This window comes from Alosa sapidissima, chromosome 10 (assembly GCF_018492685.1).
Source record: "Alosa sapidissima isolate fAloSap1 chromosome 10, fAloSap1.pri, whole genome shotgun sequence".
In the NCBI taxonomy this organism is placed as follows: Eukaryota; Metazoa; Chordata; class Actinopteri; order Clupeiformes; family Clupeidae; genus Alosa; species Alosa sapidissima.
Window position 1 is genome coordinate 7,384,765 of NC_055966.1, and position 23,534 is coordinate 7,408,298.

The 23,534-nt window shown below is 49.9% G+C and overlaps 1 protein-coding gene across 1 annotated transcript in view; it reads left to right on the forward strand.

Annotated features, from left to right (window-relative positions):
* LOC121720892 (vacuolar protein sorting-associated protein 13B-like) overlaps positions 1–23,534 on the forward strand; it is a 304,282-nt gene that overhangs the window by 114,804 nt on the left and 165,944 nt on the right. Inside the window, exon 19 of the mRNA XM_042107363.1 lies at positions 22,481–22,605. Within this exon, the coding sequence (XP_041963297.1) occupies positions 22,481–22,605 (125 nt within the window). The remainder of the gene's footprint in view (positions 1–22,480; positions 22,606–23,534) is intronic.

Below are 23,534 nucleotides of genomic sequence, written 5' to 3' on the forward strand. Positions count from 1 at the left end.
CTTTCTCACTCTCCTTTTTTGCCCTCTCTGCCAATGCTCAGACATGGAGCTAAATGTTTGCTAAAAATAGTTCCCTTAAAATGAAGCAATGAAGTTCACATGCAGGAGATTGGGTGAAATAGGTGATATAGGATGGAGGGGTGAGAGAGAGAGCAAGTGAGGGATTAGGGAGAGAGAGGGTGGGGGTGGAGAAGAGGGGGATGTAAGAGGAGATAAGGGGAAGGAAGGAAGGGAGGATTGTGATTGACAGAGGAAGGGTCTGCTCTTTTTTAAAGTGTCAGTGGCAGGTTTGGTGGAGGCATTTCACTCCAGGTGCAAACACTAAATCCGCTGTTATCTCTCCAAGTTCTCTCTCTCTCTCTCTCTCTCTCTATCACACACACACACACACACACACACACACACACACACACACGCACACACACACACACCCTTTCTCTCCAATCTATCTGTGTATCTCTCTATGTGGTGTCATGTCCCTGATCCCTGCTGGGATCCCAGCTCCTCCAACCAGCCTGTCCTGCCTGAGACGCTCCATAAACAAGCCCATGCAGACCTGCTCCTGCTCCTGCTGCACTCCTCAGCCCTGCTGCACAGGCCCTCTATGGGCCCCACACCACACACACTCTGGACAGCAGAGTCATCCAGGAAATGGGCTAATGTCCAGACACTTTTCTTTCTTTTTTTGCTTCAATGACATATTTTAAAATATACAACATGAAATATTGAAATACTGCTTGGGTGTTTTTGGAGGGCAGAAAATTCCATGTTTTCTCCCAGTCGTCATCCACGTCTATGTCCAGGGCCTGTGCAGTGGGTTGTGGCCGTGGCTGAGGCCCAGAGGTCCCCCTGGCTGAGCGGATCATAAGATCACTGGCTCCCCCTGAGTGTGTTGTGGGGCTTCAGCGCTCAGCGGGCTCCATCAGGCGCAGCCATGTGTGACCATCCTGAGAAGGTGTTGCGCTAAGCCGCCCAACTCACACTCACACATGTTTCACACGTCCAGGGGATTGTGTGTGTGTGTGTGTGTGTGTGTGTGTGTGTGTGTGTGTGTGTGTGTGTGTGTGTGTGTGTGTGTGTGTGTGTGTGTGTGTGTGAGTGTATATGAGTGTCCTTTTATGGCCTTAGAATAATGACCCCCTATAATGTTTGAAAGGTAATGATATTGGTAAAAAGTAAGGCATTTTTTGTGTGTGTGTGTGTGTGTGTGTGTGTGTGTGTGTGTATGATTGTCTCTATTTACACTAATCCACTACTCCATATTGCCATACAAGTGGGCATTAATGTCAGGCTGATGTGAACGCTGGTGATGTGATGTGATGTGATCCTTGTAACCCAGTGACCTCCACACCCCACCGGCCGTGACCCCTGACACCCCCCCCCCCCCCCCCCCCACACACACACACACACACACACACACACTACATGTGATAAGAGGCAGACGTGAGGATTGGGGTGGGGGGTGCTGTCCCTGCCACCACATGATGGGATTACCTCCACTGTTGCACCTTTCTATCCCCCTCAGCTGCCCACTCTACCTCTCCATCAGCCTGGCCTGGCCTGCACTACCACATTAGTTAATGGAGGGATATCAGAATCAGAATCAGCTTTATTGGCCAAGTTTGTGTAAACAAACAATACATTTGACTCTGGTTAATCTTTGCTCTCAAAAGTACAACACTCACTTAACATACTGTACAGTATAAAGAATAAAAAGAGAAAGGTCAGTATAGACGCACACACACACACGCTCAGTATAATCTACAGATCAGTATCGTGACATTAAACCCTGACAGGAAGACTAGACAGTGTCAGAGAAAGAGACTTTGTGCATAAAAGAGAGTTCTTTTGTGGAGTAGGTCAAAGGTGTTGACCTTTGAGTGTGAACAGTGAGACTGATGTTTTGGTGGCCTTGTGATGGTCAAGCATGTGACGCTTGTTTGATTAGAAAGAGTGTGATGAATGCATCTAAGCTCCTCTCTGATGAGAGAGTGCAGTGGTTGGAGTAAATGTAAGGAGACAGTTTGGTGTGTGGGAGAGCAAGAGGAGCTGATCTGGTGCGCCATGCCATAAAGCGGGGTGTTGAGTCAGCTCTGTGCTTTGGTCTGGGGGCTCAGCTGTCTGCTGATGGAGGTCATTAGGGTTCATGACAGACAGGCTCCCACACGCTCGGTGTCGCCTCCTGCTGGTAGGTGGTTTACCAGTGACCATGTCCCTGGTCCCCACAGGTGTCTTTGCTCCACTCAACAGCAACATCCTGGCCAGTGCTATGTAAAAAACATCATATTTAAGAGGCCTAGACAGATACTCTGTTTAATAATAGACCAAAAATACTCTCCGATGAATTATTGTCTGATATAATCTAGTCAGACTTCAGGTTCTATTAGGGCCTCCAGTCCTGCATTCTACTTTGAAGTTAAGACCATTCCTTGTGTGTGTGTGTGTGTGTGTGTGTGTGTGTGTGTGTGTGTGTGTGTGTGTGTGTGTGTGTTATGCCGTGCGCTTGTTTTTGTGTTTGTGTCTGTGTCTAGCAGTCAGAAACCAGCAGCAACGGAACCGTGGTCTGCAGCAACAGTGTGGAAAATTGAAAACAATCTGCCTAATTAGAGGCCTGGAGTTGGCACTGGTCTGCATTTACTCCTGTGGTGTGAGTGAGCAGAGGATGAGGCAGAGAGCCCATAACAGAAGCCAGTTGGGCTTGAGGATGTCAACAGGCCCCACGAACCATGAGTCATCAGTGAGCCTTTGAAGCCACCGGTGTCTTTCAAAGCAGAGGCGAGCAGGGAGGGTGCTATAACTCGGAAGTGCGCGCGTGCGTGCGTGCGTGCGTGCGTGCGCGCGTGCGTGCGTGCGTGCGTGCGTGCGTGCGTGCGTGCGTGCGTGCGTGCGTGCGTGTGTGCGTGCGCGCGCTTATGTGATGACACGTTTGTGCTGTCTGTGCACAGTTTGTGACTGGCGCGCGTGGCGTGGGATCACCACAGTCCCTGTTTGTCAGCAGGTCAGCGTCGGCGGTGACGTCAGGCACTCCAGCCGCCTCCCCTCACGAGCGTCACAAGTGTACCGCACCGCCAGCTGTGGCACTCTGGAGTGGACTCATCCCTCAGGAGGGGAGGAGAGGGTGAGGAAACCCAGATCAGGGTCTAATTAGAACCCCCACACCCCCCCACACCACACCCCTCTCCTCTCTTCTCTCAGTTCCCTGACTCACTTCCATGAATCTTCGTTGTCTTCATTAAAGAAGTGCAACTCAGCTCGTTGGCGGCTCAGGCATGTGACGTGTGGTTCTCTGCGGGGCCCCCCCCCCCCCCCCCCCCCCCCCTGGCTGAACCCAGATCAGCTGGATTGATGGCTCTGGCGGTGGAAGATCAGCGACAGCGGCGGAGTCGGGTGGTCCTGGATCAGATGTGCCATAAACCTCTCTGACTGAACGCAGCTTTTACAGCCCTCAACCGTCAGGGCTCCTCAGCACATAGTTTTAATCACCACTCCTAGAGCCCCCCCCCCCCCCCCCCTCCTTCATTTGCTCCCTCCTCCTCCTTCTCCTCTTCCTCTTCTTGGTTGCTTTCATCTCACTCGTCTGGTCCTGCTTCTCATCTCTCTTGCCCTCTCCTTCTCTCCCTGTCTCTCCCTCTCTTTCTCCCTCTCTCCCTCTCTCTCTTTCTTTTCTTCCTCTCTCTCCCTCTCTTGTTTCTCTGTCCTCCCCCCTCCTCTCTGCTACCCCCTAAATTGCCTGCGCAGCAGTGATTCAGAGGACATGCTGTTAGACAGGGGGATTTTACAGCTTCTGCTATCTACTGTGCATCTCCCGGTGCACAGCTGCACACACCGCCTCCTCCCAAGGCCTTTTGTGGGCTCAGGAAGCCCAAGAGAACATGTGCAGCCAAGCTACTTTGCAACCTTGCACACACACACAATGTGTTGCACTCTGACTTGTTGAGGTCAATTCAAGGACTTTTTTGTGAGCATTAATGATGTGATATGCTTCATAACACGGATAATGTGACACTAGTTCAAGGGTGGCAGCCACCACCTGCCATTGCACAGAACTGGAATGAATATGGATGTGAATTTGATTGTGTGTGTACTTGTGTGATTGTGACTGATGTGCGTTGGCCTCTCGGCTGCATCAGTAAGCGGTGAGGCAGTGGCTCGCTCTGCGAAGCTCTCTGCCACGGACGCGGAGAGTGACTAACGCTGCAGGAACCGCGCGTTAAGAAAGTGCCGCCCTTTTATGGACAGCAGGAATTTTAGGGGGTTTTGAAGAGGCTGCTTAATAAACACCATTTGGGGCTTGAAAGCCTGCGCTGCTATAAGGCTGCATGCGGTCTTCGCCCCTAAATGTGCTCGAGTAATTAACAAGAGCGCGTTTGAAGTGTGTACGCGCGCTCTGCCCCGGCCGTGGCGAAAAGCTTGTCAAAACACCATTAGGGCCCGCCGCGTTTACAGTAAATGACGGGCCTCTGGGCCGTTTTCCCTTTTTAACGTTCAAACTTTTTCATTCTTTATTACAACCCCCGCCATAATTATCTAATGAGTCTTTTAAAACGTCCAAAATTGGTGCCTTGTTTTGGTGTTTTCGGTGAAGTGGCACTTTCATCTGCCTGTGTTTGCAGTGGTGATGGTTGCTTGTGTTGGCCTGGGGGGGGTTACGGTGTAGACGGTTGGCGGTGGCCCTGGGTGGGGGTGTGGGGTTGGATGGGTGGCCTGCTAGCGAGTCTGATGTGGGCATGGAGAATGGGGTGGAGACGTGACTGCGGTTGCGGAGGCAGGAGTGCCAGTCTCTCCAACCGGGCCAAACCAGAGAGAGAGTGAGAGTGAGAGCTCGTGCCCGTCACCGTGTGCCCAGTTGCTGGTGTGTGTGTGTGTGTGTGTGTGTGTGTGTGTGTGTGTGTGTGTGTGTGTGTGTGTGTGTGTGTGTGTGTGTGTGTGTGTGTGTGTGTGAGAGAGAAATGTTCTCTCACCACTTTTTTAGTTTTCTTTTTTTCTTTCTTTCCCCCATCTCTTTCTCCTCTACCAGTTGCCACCTCAATTTCTGAATATCTGACCTCTTTCTCTCTCTCTCTCTCTTTCTCTTTCTTTCTCTCTCTCATCTTGAATCAAACCAGTTCAAGTTATGCTTTATTGGCAAGAATGAATGATCTCTTTGTTGTCAAGTCAGGGGTTTGGGTCTGCCGACCAGACGTGACATTGCTGGCCAACTGAGGGTCACTCCAGAAAAGACACTATATCAGTTTAGGGAAAATGTCTGGCTTTCCCAACATTTATTGCCAGTGATATTAAAACATTGTCACTGATGAGTTTCACCGTCCACTAAATCTTATGATTGAATATGATTGACTTTTCTCCAAGATACTTGCTGCACTTTTCCCAAAATGTAAATTCTATTCCCAAGTTTCAGTGTTCACCACAGGTGCGTTGAAATTCCTTGAACAGAGGTGAATGTTCGCGGCGAACATGTTTGTATGAACAGATCAATTTGAGCGATTTTCTAAACATTCCATCTCGATGGTAACTCTCCATCCAACTCCAAAAATGATCACAGAGAACTACCACATCAAACCGCTTGCAAGTGTTTGCAAACATTTCCGAAAAGCTCAAGGCAAACAGAAAATTGTTTGGGAAGGTTCGTCTATATTTGAATGAATTTAAACGCACCTTAAGTTTCTTTATAGGTCCCATTATGGCTTTGACATATTGATACCTTTCGTCTTTCCTGTAAGGTCAGGTAATAAATCTGGAGACATGAGCGCTAAAGCAGGATTTTTAATAAAGCAGGCATTTCCCTGGTGGGGGAGTTCGGAGGGGGTTTGGTTGGAGGAAGCTGATGCTCAGTGGAGTTATGGCGACAGCTCCGCCCCAGCCTCACAGAGGTGAGAGGTTTAGAGCTCCAGAGTGGAACCTCTTCTCCCCACCCCCCCCCCACCCCACCACCTCCCACTCTCTCCCAGTCATCTTCTCCCCCATCTCCTCCCCGCTAATAGAAACCAGTCCTAACAAATACAGGCTGAGCCACTGGCAGCGCGAGACACTTCAAAAAGCCGCAGCGGCGCTGAAAAACAGTCGGCGAACTCTGGGGGTTAGAGGTGAGAGATGGGTGGTCCGGAGTGCTACTCTTGCGGCCATTTTTTAAAATGGGGTTTGTTTGACACGCGGGCGCCTTAATCTTTTGTGTTATTTCCTGCTCTGCTTACAGCTGTGTGTGTTATTCCCATCAAGGAGAGAGAATGCTCTCTCTCTTTCCCTCTCTCTTCTTCTCTTCCTCTCTCTCTCTCTCTCTCTCTTTTTCTCTCGCTCTCAGTGTCTTCTGCGCCTGGCTGCGCGACAAGCTCATTTTCAGGCAGGCGTTTAATGAGGGGGTTCTCACTGACCTCTGCCAATTCCTTGTGACATCACTGCCCCCCTGTGGTGGGTTGCTGGCCGTCCAGAGCAGCCTGTGTCAGGGTTGCCGTGACACCAGCTTGGCTTGGCCACAGCTCTGTGCCTGCAAGTGCCTCAGACTCATCTGAAAGACTGTGTGCAGCACTGAGTTGAGTGGAAGCAGGTTGTGTTGTGTTGTTGCTTTGTTAGATCATACAGCCATTAGTTTTATTATTATGACATTTCTGATTAAAATGTTGTCGTCTGTTGTTTGCAAGAGTTCTAGCATATAACATATTTACATTGTTCTTCATATCGACTTTTAACATTGACATGGTTCCATTTGTCGCAAAATTGCAGGTTGTGTTGACTTAGTCACCTTTGAGGGTTTAAAAAATAATCCCGAAGTAGTTATTATTATAGATAGAGGAATCTCAGAGGCCGGTCATGCTAGTCTTCTCACCTCCAGCTTATTAGGAGAAAATGTATACACTTACATATGTGTTTGCATTCTGTGTGTGTGTGTGTGTGTGTGTGTGTGTGTGTGTGTGTTCAGAACAGTGACACAGTGATTGAGGGGCGCAGCACAGCAAGACTGACCGTGAATGTGTTTTTCTTTCCCTAATTGCACGACTCTTTGGCTTGCTAAGAGCCATTGAGGCACAAATCTGTTATTTTGGACGTTCAGCAGATTTCTCACCTGCTGGACCACATCCACTCCATCACCTTTGAGCGAGCGCCACGCTGGGGAAATATAAGCTGGCAGAACTCAGTGGCTGGGTGGCGGCCGGGCCTTTGGTCAGTCGTTCCCCCTGGGCACAGAGGTCCGATGCCGCACACAGGGTACACACGCCGCTGGTGCTTAGGAAATGGGTTGCTGGAGCTCAGCTCTTAGAGCAAGGTGGCAACAACACCAATTTTCCCTGAGAACACACACCTCCATGGATAAAAAGTAGATGTCTGTGTTGTAATTGTAAGATAAAATGGTGAATTTGGTTCAGGACCAGGACCATTATTGCCATGTGCGCACCTCTTTGTAGAAGACACTGTCAATCTTACGTTTACATTTATGGACATAAACCCCCCCGCTGTTAAACCCTTGGATATCTGACTTTCTGTAAACGAGTTTAATTGAGAAGAATGTTCTCCACACGGAGGACCTCTCTTTTCCAAATAAATATTTGTTGATGACGGTACAGAGGAGCTGTCAAACATGGAGAGGGTGACTTTCTAGTCAAATAAACGCTGCCCTGGTGGTTCCCCACATGTGTCTCAGGGTGTGTGTGTGCGCCTGTGTGTGTGAATGAGTCTGTAATGGAGTGTGTGTTTGTGTGTGTAAATGAGTCTGTAACTGAGTGTGTGTGTGTAAATGAGTCTGTAACTGAGTGTGTGTGTGTAAATGAGTCTGTAACTGTGTGTGTGTGTGTGTGTTAGAGATGGAGTGAAAGGCTTTGATGGAAATGTTAAGCCCCCGCCTCCCGTTAACCTCTCCTACTGATGGTGTGTATGAGGGCCTGAAGAGACCTGAAGTGCTGTATCTGCCGCAGACCCGGGTCAGTGGCAGGTCTTCCCCTCTGGATGAAACGTCCCTAATCAGTTGTCCTGTCTGCACAGCCCAGGATACATAATGCAACAGTTTTGAGAATTTGCAGTTGACCTTGTCTCTATCAAATAGCGATACAGGCCACCTGCGATTTAGATGGAGAGAGACTCCTGGCGGAGGGAGAGAGAGAGAGAGGGAGCTGGAGAGGAGAAAAGGCCTCCGAGTCTTAAGTGCTTAATAGTCATTTATGGGTGTATCACGTTGTCCGTGGAGATGTTTGGGAGATGTTTTTTTCCCTCCTACTCATCTTTCCCTTAAAGCCCTCGGCTTGCTTTGCCAGCGGTCACTCAGCCAGAGGCTGAAACACTAGCGTTTAACGAGTTAACGTCAGGACAGAGCGATCTGACACAGGTGGGACCGGGCTTGGTCGGCGTCCAGCTGATCTCTTTCCCCGATGAATCCCTCCCTTGCATGAATCAGCCCGGTTCGATTCGACCCCAATGGCTGTCGCCTGCGCTTCAGATTTAATTCGTTCTCCATGTTAAAGAGCCCTTAAATTGGCCTCTCTCCTAGAGGTATTTTCTTTATCTTGATTTGCCCTCCGCATGAATATCTCTTGATTTTTAAGATACCTTTTAGACACCTTCTCCCAAGTACTGTTTAGCCCAAACCATAAATAACGAGGACCATTGCGGTAATTGCAGTCCAAACGCATGTCATGTGCTCGTTTCAAAGGGAGTCTCGTAATTGAGGTAGTATTTTATTGTCCTCCATCATGGGCTAGTCTTCCTTTTGGACGCGGCACGGACGATTCATACTCCAAATGTTTACTTGAACTTGCTCGTGATTTACGCCCATGACTTCCTCACCTGACCTTGTCTCGTCTGCCCCATAACTCCAAAGCATAACATTTGTGACGACGCCTGACCTGTGTGAAAACAAACACTGGAAAATCAAAGGCACCTCTCTTTTCTCTCTCTCTCTCTCTCTCTCTCTCTCTCTCTCTCTCTCGTTTTAACAGTCTCTAGGTCTATTAGAAGAGTTTAACACGTATCTGGTCTGGATATGTAGGATATGGATAATGGAGTTTGGCTGCCTTGAATTATTTGGATATCTGTGGCAATCACAAGTACAGTCAATCTCAACTCAAGTGTGCTGGACATCACTGGAGACGGTCCACTTAGCGCTCATCATTTCACATAAACGCATCCCACTGCCATGTTGGATTAGAGAGGGACAATAAAAAGCAAGTGAAACCAGCAGCGCATGACTCTTGCGTGGGCCAGCCTTTCTGAATGCACTGTTTCATACTCCCTTTCCACCATTCTGCCTTTGATATCAGCAATTCACATGAATCACCCACAACAAATAAACAACGCCAAACTGATGGTCTTGGCAGAGCGACCTACCCACCCGCCCCCCTGCCCGCCCGCCCACGCCCTGAAGTCTCCTGTCCCTGGGTCCTGGGGGAGGGCTGGACATGAGGCACGGTTCACAGCCAGAGATGTAATCAGCAGCCACGAAGACCTCGGCGTGGTTCACGGATGGGTTAGCCAGAAGCCTCCCCCTTATCTCCCTAAACGCCTCTTCTCTCTCCCTGCTCCTCGCCTCCCCATACCGAGTCCCTCGTCGTCCATCCTCTTCAAAGACAAAAAAAAAAAAAAGCCTTCATTCTCGATCTCTTGCGTCTCTTCTCAGCTTCTCCTCGCTACACTTGTGTGGTTATTGTTCAGCTTTTACTGTAACCCAGCAGTGCTTTGAACATCTGCACGGCTGATCTCTGCCAGTTTCTCACCGGGCTGAGGTTTCCAATGAGCTGTTTGGAGGATTGTATATGCATATGGGAGTGTGTGTGTGTGTGTGTGTCTGTGTGTGTGTGCACGTGTGTGTGTGCACGTGTGTGTGAGGGGACGCAGGCAGTGTGTTCAGCTTAGTGTCCATGTCACCATTACCAGCGTGTTACAGGAGATGTTTATGTAAGCATTACAAAGGCCGCATACAGTCCCATGAAGAAAACATAAACATCATATTATGCTAAATCTCTGCTGTATTTGTTCTGGCCTATATATATATGTGTGTGTGTGTGTGTGTGTGTGTGTGTGTGTGTGTGTGTGTGTGTGTGTGTGTGTGTGTGTGTGTTCTTTTGTTAACTGTGACCAGTGTTGTGCCCCACAAACACCTGTGCCTGAGCGAAAACTCGATACCTTACCCCAGTCCCCCCTTCCCACCTCCACCCATATGAGAACCAGTATGCCCCCTCTGGCTCCTGCATTGCCCGCTCGGCAGAAACCCTCCAATGGCACGGCACGGCACGACACGGCCTCTTTGTGCTCCAACTTGAGCCGCCACCACCCCGCCCTCCCTCCTGCCTGCCCTCCTCCTCCTCCTCCTCCACCTCCTCCTCCTCCACCTCCACCTCCGCCGCTGCTGCTGCTGCTGCTGCTGCCGCCATGCCGGCGTTTATTTGAACAGCAATTCTACTTAACATTTCTGAAAGTGTTAGCCGGGGCCCGGTGTTGTTTAGCTCTCGCAGCGATTCCTATTTCACGACTGTCTTGTGCTTCCAAGGAAAATAAACCTGCACCTGAGCGGGGTTTATAGCCGCGTGGGGATTACGTCAGCCTGGACCCGTTTCAGCACCCTGCTCGGCTCTTCTTCGGCCCGGTTCCGCTCCGCTCCACTCCACGGCGAGCCTCTGGGCTTCTGGTCAAGATGTGCCAGTCCACTGGAGCTCAAACACCAGGCCAGCGTGTGTGTGTGTGTGTACATTAAGGAGTAGCCTGTTATTCAAAGGCAATTATTTGTATAACTTAGAGGAGGCTTCGCGTATGGAGAGGTTTGAAAAAACATTCCTCAGCGAATTTCAGCAGAATGACAGACAGTGTTCATCAGGGCTTGCTGTACGAGTTGAAGATGTCTGCAGGCATCTGTGACAGGAAATGTGCTCTTGAAAAACACAGCTCTTCTGATTAAGTCATCCCACCTCTGTTACGATGGACGATTCTTCTTCCTGCTGCTACCTGGATTGGAAACAGCTGCACACAATTGTCCACAGAAATGATCTTTCATCTCTCTCTCTCTCTCTCTCTCTCTCTCTCTCTCTCTCTCTCATTCTCTCTCTCATTCTCTCCCTCTCCCTCTCTTTGTCTCTCTCTGTCCTTACCTCTCACTTTCCTTCTCCCTCACACACACGCACACACGCACACACACACACACACACACACACACACACAATCTCTTTTTATTGTACTGGTCAGGCTTGAGAAGCGTCTCCTCCTCTCATCACGTCTGTAGTGAGATATATCTGCTCCTTATGGTCCTCATTTCTCAGCCTCCCGTTCCTCCACCTCTGCCAGCTACCTGACGTGCCCTGGGACATTCGCTTCCCACACACACACACTCACACATACACACTTCTCATATAGACACACACACACGCGCGCGCCACGCAAAGGCCTCCTCTCGGCAGCAACACCGTTAGTTCAGGACAACGGCATCACTCAAGGCCCGAAGCAGGTCCAAGAGGTTGGGCAACGCCTGCAGTATTTAGTGCTGACCACTGGTAAAGGCCAGGGGAGCGGGAGTCCAGAAGAAGAGAGATGGGTCAGCATTCCTTCTCCCTCCCTCCCTGCTGTCTGCAATGAATTACACATGAAAGAGGTAGTACTGTGGAAGCCCACACAGTCTCTCTCTCTCTTTCTGTCTATCTTTCTCTCTCTCTCTCTCACTCACACACACACACACACACACACATCCTTTCCCTTCGTTGCTCCTTGGGTGTTTCTGCTAGGGAGTGTCCAGGGCCCAGTGCAGCCTCCAGCTCGGAGCTAAGTTATGGCCATGTCCGAGCAGGGGCCCCATCCAGGGAAAATCCCAATCCCACTTCCTGCCACCCCTCAGTCCAATACAGCAGTGGTCTCTACTGGCCTGCTGGGTCTCGGACAGCAACCGATGGACAGAGGGAAAGGATTAGATGAGGCAAAGTGCTTGCATGTGTTTGCCCTTGCCAGTACTCCTGAGTGCTTCCAACACTACTGCACTACTACAATCCCCAAACGGAAGAGCACAGGATGGACACCCTGTTTTACAGCCTAGCCACACTGTCTGCAAACTGTGTTTGGATTGTGTTTGTATGCATGTATGTGCGTGTGTATGTGTATGTGTATGTGCGTGTGTATATGTATGTGCATGGGTATGTGTACTGCCACATGTATTTGGGAGCGAGATGGACAGGTATTTGCAAGGCCTCTATCTGACTGTACTAAACTGAAGACGTCATTGTACTGTAAGCGCAAAATCAGAGGTGCAACTTCAATTGGTGCTTGAGAAAGTCTGAATGTCAAAACAACTGCTGCAACTAAGTACACATACTGCAGAAATGAAGACTGGAATTTGGCTGTGTCAGTGCACAACCCCCCCCCCCCCCCCCCCCCCCCCCCCAAACACACACCCCCAGCTTCGGGCTCCTGAGCCCCACCAAGCCGTCCAGCCCACTCGCTTCTCTCGCGGCAGCTGGGGTAAGCGTCGGCCCGTGTCGGGCCAGGCCAAGGCGAAGTGCGGAGGAGATGGTGGAGGGGACGGCAGCTGGATAAGAGACCCTTTTGATGTGCTGCTCCAGGGCCGCGTCCCCCTGCAGCAGCTGGCTGTCGGGCGCTCCTTTAAAGCCTGAGGATCCACGCAGGTGCCTAGCCACACACACACACACACACACACACACACACACACACACACACACGAACACAAACACACACGCGGATGGTTCCTGAAGAAAAAAAAAACCCGAATCCGGGCCTGGTTCACGCCAGATCAGGGCTGCGTCTGCATCGGGGGTCAGCAGCAACGTGGATAATGACTGTTTAGATGTTCTGTCCATGTGCCACGGCAGTACACCTCCGCTAGCGCGCTTGTGACCCAGATAGGCAGGAGGAGTGCCTTCTGTCTGGCCGAGGTGGTCATGTGTCAGGACAAGTGCAGATGAAAGGGGAGCTGGTGTTTTGGCTTGTGTACCCCTGGCCGTTTACTAGCCTCCCTCCACAAATTGCATTCCACATTGCACACAACACCCCCCCCCCCACTCCGTTTCTTTTTTTCCCAGAGTAGCGATTCGTGTGCAGATGCCAGCCTGTGCACTTCAACAGATTTATTTTCCTCTCAAAAGGGTACCCAGGAGTTTCTGTTTAGCAGATGAAGACAAATGATGTTCTCCCATTACGATCCATTTGAGACGGCTGAGCTTATTCCTTCTCTCCTCAAGGCAGTTCGTTCATTAACTCTGCCGATAATTATTTTTGTTTTAGTCTCATTGCTGACATTTCAAGTCAGGAGTCTCTTAATCAGGATTAACCCAAACCACAAATAATCACACTAAAAAACCGCTCCTTTTACAGCAGTGGCTGTTGCATCCAATTTCAGTCAAATTAAACGTTTATTTTATTTGATTTCTTTTTTCCCCCACTTGCTGCACCCCTTAAAACCCAAACAAATGTCTTGGCATTGATTTTTCACTGTCGAGAAGCGGGCATGGTTTGGTCAGATTGATTGCCCCGTGTGCGCAGATGCATAGTTCTGCGTTTTGGCTCCAGCCGACGTGTTTTTCACATGCCCACAGAACATAGTAACTCTGCAGCCTTCAAAACTTTGGAGACCGTTGCTTTCTTATCTCTCTCTCTTCTATCCTCCTCCCTTCTTGGATTTCTGCCTTTTCTCCCTCTCTTTCCCTCTCTCTCTCTCTCTCTCTCTCTCTCTCTCTCTCTCTCTCTCTCTCCCTCTCTCTTTCTCTCTCTCTCTTTCTCTGTCAGCCTCAGCTTTTAGAGGCCCACTGCTTTGCCTGACCTCTTAAGCACTTAGTTTCAACACAGTAGTTGTAAAAGCCTTCATCTGTGTTGATGCCCTCCCCCCTCTCCCCCGGGGGCAGTGAGGGGACTCCGTGGGTGGCACGGGCCGACCTCGAGGAGCTGCACATCAGCCAGGCTCACATAAACAAGCCGTAAAAATACATACACACACACACACACACACACACACACACACACACACACACACACAGGCCCATGTTGGTCTTCCTGTATACGAGCACAGCCATGAGGCCCAGATAAAAGGCCTCCCTGAGTGCTAATTGCCCCTGCATGCGGTGGTCTTCTCCGGCCGTTCATTAAAAGCCACTGATAATGCACAGGAAAGATGACAGAGGGGGAAGGGGGGGAGGGGTGTATTATCTTTAATTCATGATGTGTGTTTTCTTTTTCTCCCGAGTGGTGGAACCTGTCTGTGACGTTGATGGTCTTTCATAGGGGTCAAGCCCCGTAGTTGCAGTTTTCTTTGGGAGAGAAAAAAAAAAAAGGTCTTATTGAAGTTCTCGTAAATTACTTTTAGCAGCATAACTCTGCCAGGGCATTAATCATAATTCTACATGTTTTTCCTAGTGTGTGTGTGTGTGTGTGTTGACCTCTGTAGCTAAGGCAGGATCAGAGAAAGAGCCAACCTGAGGAGTGAGTGAGGCTGGAAAGGGGAGCTCTGTGCCAGCTGATTGTTAACTCAGTGAGTCATGTTTGAGGAAAAAGACAGATGAAATGTTGTGGCGGATGCCAGGGGGAACCTTTGGTTGATATCCGCCGAGGCCAGTCATATCAACAGGTCTTATGAGTCAGAGGCCTCTACCTACGCCGGCGTCGCTCCATTTCTTTTCCTAAAATGGTGCTTGGTTTCCACAGTGAGGAAAGAGTAAAAAAAGAACAAAGATGAGGGGAAAACATGGAGCACTGGGGGGGGGGGGGGGGTCTCAGGAGTGCAGACAGCACAGTGGTTTCTCCAGAAGTTGGACTTTTCTTGGGGAGTCGTTCGTTCTTTTTTTTGGAACGGCAAAGCATGCTGGGATCCCACAGGGCAGGCCAGCCATGTCACGCTCCGTCACGCTTACCGTTAGGCGGACGCCTATCTGTGTGATCCTGTGTGTGTGTTGTGTGTTTTCTGTGTGTGTGTGTGTGTGTGTGTGTGTTGGGGGAGGCGATGGATGGCTCGTCCGATGGCCTCTTCACTCCTGCCAGCTATCTCTCGGCCGGGCGCTGATAGGAGCAGGGGCGGCGCTGTTGTGCTTGGATGAGCCGCGTGCTCTCGCCGCGTCGCCGTCTGGCCGTTCCCAGGCGGAGAAGTCAACTTCACTTCCCCGCAATGCGGCCTTCAACAATCTCACCCCATTGATTCATTTTTTGTGTGTTTATGAAAAACCTCAAATGCTCTTTTAATGGCCTCGTTTTCATTAGGGGAATTGATTTGTGGTCAGACAAGAGGGCCGAGATGGACTCGGTCCGACTCCCAAAGGCCACGTCTCCTCCTGACGGTCCTTTATCTCGGAGAGTGTAATTATAGGCCCCGCGTATGATGGAGAGGGACGCTGTAGCTCAGTCCTACTCTTCTTCTCTGACTTCAAAGCGTCCTCTCCCCCGTTCTGTGCTTAAATAAACTACTCCGGGCTGCGTTTGAAGTGCCTCCTGTGTTTATAATAGTTGAATCATCACGTTGGGACCGAGCCACTTTCTGATAATATAGGGGGTGGTGGAGTCAAATTCTGCAGGTGCCTCAACCACCTTAAAAAAAAAAGGACAGTAGTGCACAGTGACCATTAGGAGTATGTTTGCTAGTTCCTGTGTGTGTGTGTGAGTGCTGACAGAAGCCCAGAGATAAAAAGCTTGCCCAGGACCTCTCAGCAAGCTGTGGATTAGGAAGCATCAGTCACTGTGGCTGCTGTTATGCTCCCTCGTCACCACTGGGCCAAACAGCAGGACTGCACCGCTTGACTGTCTCATGTAAACACACCAACACGCTCCTCCACACAGGCCCGCGCATGGGAATTACTATGGATTTGTGGAATGCAGCAAGTTCTACTTTTGTCTTTCTGGAAAAAGCTGTCTTGGTTTCTAAAGTCTTCTTAGTGGTCCCTTTTTTTTTGGAAGTATGTGGTCATTGTTGTAGTGTTCGTTTCAAGCTTGTGTCAGTCAGAAAAAACGAGTTTGAGTGTTCTACTTCATCAAGAGAACCCACCATTCTCTCTCTCCTCTCTCACACACACACACACACACACACACACACACACACACACACACAACACACACACACACACAATATTCACTCTCACTCACTCAGACACACTGAACGGAGCCATCCTCAGCCTGAAGCCATTAGCCTGAAATTGCTAAATGGCTAAAATGTGCAACCACTTAAGGATTCATCTTTAAGAAAAGTAATCTTCAATCTACTGTGGGAAGGGAGACGAGAGAGAGTGGGGGGTGAGAATATTTATATAGATCTCTGGTGGAGGGAGCGAAAGGAACGTGTCTTTTTAAACACTCGGTCATTGTACCGTTTCCCACGCACATCATGCTCTCATCATGTCCCGGAGCTTTCTTATTTATTATTCTAGGCACCGGCTCTTCAGGGAGAAGAGGAGAGGAGAAAAGAGGAGAGGATAAGAGAGGAGAGGAGAGGAGAGCTAGTTAGAGGCCTGAGGTCCGTAGGTCCAGAGTGAGCGAGCATGTGCATGCACGTAACGTCATGCCTCACGTCCATAGGGGCTGGCGTTGTGGGCCCTTTTAATGTTTGCCTTTCCCCCTGGGTTCCGCAGAACAACCCTCGCCAGGAATCCTGGCATCTAGGCTTGAGATGGTTTTGGTGGCGAGGAATTTCCCTCAAGAACAGGCCGCGCTGTGGAGTGACCAGTCGCTCATCCCAAACAGAGCAGACCACACTTCACTTGACATGGGAAAGAGAGAGAGAGAGAGAGAGAGCAAGGGAAGGAGAGAGATGGAGGGATAGTGAGAATTGAAAGTTAGATAAAGACACAGAAAAGGTCAGAGAGAGAGAGAGAGAGAGAGAGAGCAAAGAAAAGGACAGAGATGGAGTGGTAGTGAGAATAGAGAGTTAGATAAGGACACAGAAAAAGTAAGAGAGAGGGAGAGAGAGGGAGCAAGGAAAGGAGAGAGCTGGAGAGGGAGTGAGAATAGAAAGTTAGATAAGGACACAGAAAAGGTGAGAGAGACAAAGAGAGAGAGAGAGAGAGAGAGAGAGAGAGAGGAGAGAGAGAGAGAGAGGAGAGAGAGAGAGAGAGAGAGAGAGAGAGAGAGAGAGAGAGGGGGAGGGAGGGGAGGGAGGGAGTGGGGAGTGGAGGAGAGACACCCAGATTTTGTGTGGGACATAGGGAGTTGAGATGAGGACACATCTGAAGTGAAGGCCCAGAGAGTGCTCTCAGCTCGCTCCCTAATGGCCGTCCCCTTTTGATCCCTCTGGACGAGTGGAGCCCTTCTGCTGAGCGCTGATGGCCCTGACTAACTCTCTAGATTTCCACAGTGGTTAGAGGTCAGGCTCTTCAGAGAGATTCTCGTTAGTCTAATTGAATCCAGGACAACGTCCATTGTCCCTTTCTTCTTCTGGCCCTGGCTGAAGTTTAGAGGCCAGCAAGTAGCCTTTTGTGTGTGTGTGTGTGTGTGTGTGTGTGTGTGTGTGTGTGTGTGTTTGTTTGTGATTGTCTTTTTTTGTGTGCATACACACATGCCAGCTGGACGCTATGAGTTGACTCTGATCGATGTAATTCCGTCCAGATCTGACCCCCTTCAAAAGGTCAAATCTTTTTTCGACACCTGAGCTCTGCTCTGACCGCTCAGCATGTGCCTGTGACACTCCCCGCAAAGGGCTGCGAGGGCTACTCAGCGCCTCTGCAGCTGGTGAGAATTTGTAACGTTTGGGAATTCGCTCCTGGCGGCCTGGTGGTGACCGCACCGCACTCTAGCGCATCAGACCGTCCTTATCAACATCTGGACACAGATAGAGCTCTTCTCATCATGTGCACGGTTCATCCCCACAATGGGCCTGCCAAGAACGTTACGCAACTATCTACCCTTTGCTCTTAGTCTCTCTCTGTCTCACACCCACGTAAACACACACACACACACACACACGTACACACACACACGTACACATACACACACGTACACATACACACATGTACACACACACACACAGAGAGAGAGAGAAATGTTTGTTCGTATTCGTCCTTTCGTATTCCCCCCCAGTGGCAGGTGAAACATGTCCAGGAGTCATCAATTCAGCTCCAGAGAGGAGCGCGTGTGGAAACAGCCGTGATGGGAACGAATGCTCGTCCGGAGCCAGGAGGAGAGAGAAAGCGGGACTCATTTATACGGATGTCGAGTTAGCCGCAGTGAGCTCATCAATCTCCAGGCTCTCTTGTCTCTCTCTCCATCCTTGCGCTGATTGCACGTTTGCAGCCCGGCACAGCTCTTCATTGTGCGAGCGAGATGGCGGCGCTGAGGTCGGTTTGTCTCTCTCTCTCTCTCTCTCTCTCTCTCTCTCTCTCTCTCTCTCTCTCTCTCTCTCTCTCCTCTCTCTCTCTCTCTCGCTCTCTCTTTCTCTCTCTCTCTCTCTCTCTCTCTGTCTCTGTTGATTCTGAGGGAGAGCAATTAAGAAAAGTTTTGGTTGATGATTACAGTACACAAACTGGGAATGTGCACCATGGAGTTAAATGATGTGTAATCTAGAACAGATCCGATATCTTGTGCTCGTGTCCTCTCGTGTAAAGGGGGAGGCTCGGAGTCTGAGTGTGTCTGCTCTCTTCAGCTGGGCCCAAGCAGTGTGTGAGTCGGAGCTTTGTCCTACTCCTTGGCTAATCTCTGGTGGGACTGATTGCAATTAGCCAAGTCTTAGATTTGTACTTGTTGTCATTGTAAGAGCCTTCGTCCATTCCTCTGGTCCAGTTTCAACATTCGCACACAGCTCTCTGGGCTTCTGGTAAGTGGCTCTCGCTGAAATGAACTCCGTCAGCTTATTCCCAGAGAGCGTGTACACTTTCCCTGCTCAGTGGTCTGCTTTCAGTCAAACGTCGACCCGTGTCCTTCCGGGAACCTCCGGTTCCTGTAGTTGAGTCCCCCATGGTGACCCGTCCAGTCTGCACCAGCTCTGCCAAAGTGGACCCAGAGTGGCTGGTCAGTCCACAGGTTCCTGTTTGGCCCGTGCCTACTTTGTTTTTTTTCGGCCGCAGGTGTCGTGGGTCGAGCTAGCCAGGGACTCGTACGCCCCAACCCCCCCCCGCCCCCATGCCCTCCATCCAAGCACCCCTCCTGCGCCGTGTCGAACGACACCTGTCGGGCGCTCTGGTCCGCTCCGGGACACCTCCGAGCTGATGAGCTCATCGGAAAAAAGCGATTAAGCGCCCGGGCAGCGCTGGCGTAATGTTTAGCTTCGCTACTTGGCCTCGGAAATTAAGCAAACCTGTCAGGAGTCATCAGGGCTGACGCGAGACGTTTATTTATTTATTTACCCCCTTCCCACCCCTCCACCCGTCCTCCCGCTCTCCATCCGGGGGCAAATCTGGCCTACTTGCCCCTCTGGCCTTGCTGTCCGCTTGCGCCATACGATGAGGCAATTCCTGAAGAGGGATTAGCTCCCCTCTGCCCGCCCTTTACCTCCAGCTTCCTGCCCCATCCCTCTTTCTTTTACCCCCCTCCCTCACTCTTCCCTCCTTCCTGCCCCATCTCTCTCTCTTCTACTCCTCCCTCCTTCCTCTGTAGTCCTTCCATTAGAGAGGTCTGGGTTCAGCTCCTGCCCTCCTGATTGGGGTATATCTTCTCTCTCGTCTCTTTCTCTTTCTCACTTCCTCTCTCTCTCTCTCTTTCTTTCTCTGCTCTGTCCATACTCTGCAGCCCATGGTTGGTGCAGCAGAGTTCTCGTGAGCCTTATGTCAGCGACACATTAAAACAACACCAGGACTGTGCACAGTGTTTTTTTTCTCTCTGCCTCCTATTAATCTTGCACCACAAATGGGAGCCCCTTTGACATTAATAGGCCCACTGTGGTATGGGGTGAGCTAACTGTGTGTGTGTGCGTGTGTGTGTGTGCGTGTGTGTGTGCTTGTGTGTTTAAACCTTAAAAAGGTCCAGTAGTTCCCTCTTTTGTTTGCCGAAGAATTACATGGGAAGTTAGAAAAACATGTGTGTTATCGTTGTCATCGCGTGGCGGTAATTCCCTTTACCACCCTGTCAAGTGCCAAAGAATAACACTAAACACTTTACTCACATCTCTATGCTAATGCAAACACTGGCTGTTGTATGTCAGAGCAAGATGTCGGCTGTTGAACAGAGAACTGGCCTTGCAGCCATAAACCTGGAACTGTATCAGATTTAGACAAGGAGAAGCAAAGACATGACGTCATCCCAAACTTGGATTTTGCTAAATAAATGCGGTTCAGTTCAGTCATACCTTTCCAAGGCAATCTGACGGTGAGACCGATTTAGCCAAGATTGCAGTTACCTGAAACTCTGACCGCATATTTACATACACATATTAGCACACAGATGTTATGTGTACTGACATAATTGATCATGTGCCACACGGTGCTTTTCCACGTCCCATTCCATGTACCATTTTCCAAGTAGTTAAGGTCTGTAAAGTTATGTATTTATGCATTTGTGAGGATTTTGGGAGGCAATTTTGGGATTGTTTCTGTGTGTGTTTGTGTGTGCATGAGTGTATGCATGTGTGTGTGTGTGTGTGTATGTATGTGTGTCTCCCTGGCCTTTCTGGTGTGCAGTTCGTCCATGAGGCATCCTCAATAACGTAAACCGATCGACCAACTGAACATATCCGCCATGGCCCCTGCGGGCCTGAAACCGAAGATATGGGAGTAAGCCGGCACCCCCCCACCCCCCATCTCCCCCTCCCCATCCCACGGAACTCATCAGAGAGGTCCCGCTCTCTTATCGTTAGACTGAGGCATTCCACTGCACGCCAGACCATTTGCACTAATCCCAAAGGCATGGTAGTCATTATTGATAGAGTCTTAATGCATTACCTCAGGCTCTTATTGTTGGTAAAGATTATTATTTAAGAATCAACTAAACCCCCCAAAAAGTCTCGGGTTTCATAGAGATTTATCAAAAGAAAATGTTATTTTTGGCCTAGTGTGACACACTTTGAACACAATTGAAACAAACTGTGCTTGGAGCTGGAGGAGGAGGAGGAGGAGGAGTGGAGGGCTTGGTACCCACCCCGCCCCCCAAGTCGTGCCCGCAGGCGCCCATCATTGCATGGCACACACACACACACACCCGTGCCCGCTAAAGGGCAAACATGAAAGCCAATCAGAAGCGAGAGCTCCCCGTGACATTTCTGCTGATTCGGCTAATTAGAGCTGTTTGAGGGCTGTAATTGGCCGTCGCGTGCAGACCCTTCTCGGCACTCAGGAGTGGCTGCCATGTTTTGCCAGGTTGTTATGATGGCAGTGAACTGTAGAAAATATGAGTGACCCCATTTTCTCTGGATCCCCTTACAACTCAATAACATATGGGGTGTGTGTGTGTGTGTGTGTGTTTGTGTGTTTGTGCAACTGTGGTACGTCCAGACTGTGAGGAGATTGATTGGCCACTGCTGTATCACCACATGTTCCTTGGTCGTGCTCACTGAATCCCACATACTTGCTTCATTTGGGCCTTTGCAATGCTGTAATTTTTTACGTCTCCATGGATCAGTTTGAGAAAACCACCGAGCACTACTGACTGGAGGGCCTAGCTGAGTCACAACAGCGTTGCTATGAGAAGTGTGACCTCCCGCAATAACCAAAAAATCTGAAAAGAATAAGGGCTGAAAATCTGTGGAAAATTGGGAATAATTAAGAAATTACATGCATTAAAATGTGGGCCCTCACATGAAAGGTCTTACAGAAAAGGCTGATTTTTCCTCGTCATGCATTTGGCATTTTTTAATGATTACAAAGGATTGTTTTTTCTTCTTAAACAAATATGATAATTAATTCAAAATGTGACCAGTGATTGGTTGGTCTCCTGCTGTTCACTGGCCTTCATATTCCTCTTAAACATGTGGGTCCAGATTCACTGTTGGAGGTGGGGGGTAGAGAGAGAGACCCGTGTGTGTGTGTGTGTGTGTGTGTGTGTGTGTGTGTGTGTGTGTGTGTGTGTGTGTGATCAGACAGAGAGAGAAAGAGAGATGATGTGCTTGTGTTTTGTGTGAGAGAGAGGGTAGTGGGAGAGAAACTGCACACAGTGTATGTTCCTAAATGCATTCCCTTTTTACAGCTGACGTTTACAGCAGAAATTTACAATGGGCTCCTGATTTTAAGGGTACTCAATTCCTTGCGGTCTCCCTAGACTCCTTTGTAGTTAACGATGCATTATTTGGACTACAATGAACTTGAAAGACCAAAGGACTCCCGTGCTCTGTGCCTGATTTACACAGCGTCCTTGTAAACATGTGTGGTAGTCTTCTGGTGTAATAGAGGGGCTATTTTGGCCCCACTGTGTCCTCGTGCCCCCATTAGAATAATTGAGGTGACGTGTCCAGCCATGGAGCAGTGTGTTTTGGCCGGGGGCCCGCGCTGGCTGCCGGGGTGCCCTGCCCACACGTGCTCGTAAATCCACCGGCCCAACGGGGGCCACGCCAAACGCAACAATGCATGGCCGTAAGGAAAGGCTCCAGTGAACCCCAAATAAGCCATTGCAATGGGCTCTGAGATTGTCCTAACATGTGTGTGTGTGTGTGTGTGTACTGTATCTGTATTTGCAGGTGCTGTGCTGCTGGTCAGCGTGCAGGGCGTAGCAGTGAATGTGGACCCGGTGTTCTGCACATGGCTTCTGTACCAGCCTCCGAGAGGGAGCGGCAGGCAGCAGCAGCAGCAGCAGCAGCAACAGGTACGCCACTGCACAGTCACTTGAGGTTATAAAACTGTGTGTGTGTGTGTGTGTTTGTGTGTATGTGTGTGTGTTGTATGTGTGTGTGTGTTGTATGTGTTGTATGTGATGCTGACACAAACGTTTTTGAAATCCACAAACATACAATCCACAAGCCCCTTCTCCCTCAAAACATGTGTGATGTACATGTACTGAAAACTGTGACTGGTACAGTTGTACAGTGTGTACACACGGTCAGACAGCACAAAGCATAAATGAATGCCATGCTGTGCATTTTGTCATGCTGATTAGTTAACTAAGTGGAGCATTTACCTTGGCCTTTTACCTTGCTCTGAGTCAATATTGAGCTATATTTCACTGCACATCATCGGAGCTGTCAGAACCTCTTACATGTGTGTTTGTTTGGCTGGCGAGGTCTCCTCGTAACTTCACCTCAAACCAGACCCCCTCTCCTCATAGCTGGAGGCAGGGCTCCATTTTTCCATTGCGTCTCCGTGTAGTGTAGCGCAGAGCTGAAGGCCGAGAGGCTGCTGCAATTACTGCAGTCTGAGCAGGTCAGTGGCTCTCGGGGAAGGACACGCACACATGCACACACACACACACACACACACACACACACACACACACACACACACACATTCACTTTCTCTCTCTCTCTGTTCATCTGTCTTTTTCTCCATCTTTTTGTCACTCTATATTTCTGCCTGTCTCTTTCTGTCTGTCTATCTCTCTATCACTCTCTCTCTCTCTCTCTCGCTATGTTTCGTTCCCTCTCCCCCACTCACTCTGGTGCGTCCACACCTACCCCCCCCCCCCCACACACACCCCCCCCCAACCCCTCCATCCCTCCCTCAGCCAAGGCCTCTGTCTGTCAGATAAGCCCCTCAGCTGAAGGACGTTAAGCAGGCCGAGGGTCAGTGGAGGCCGTC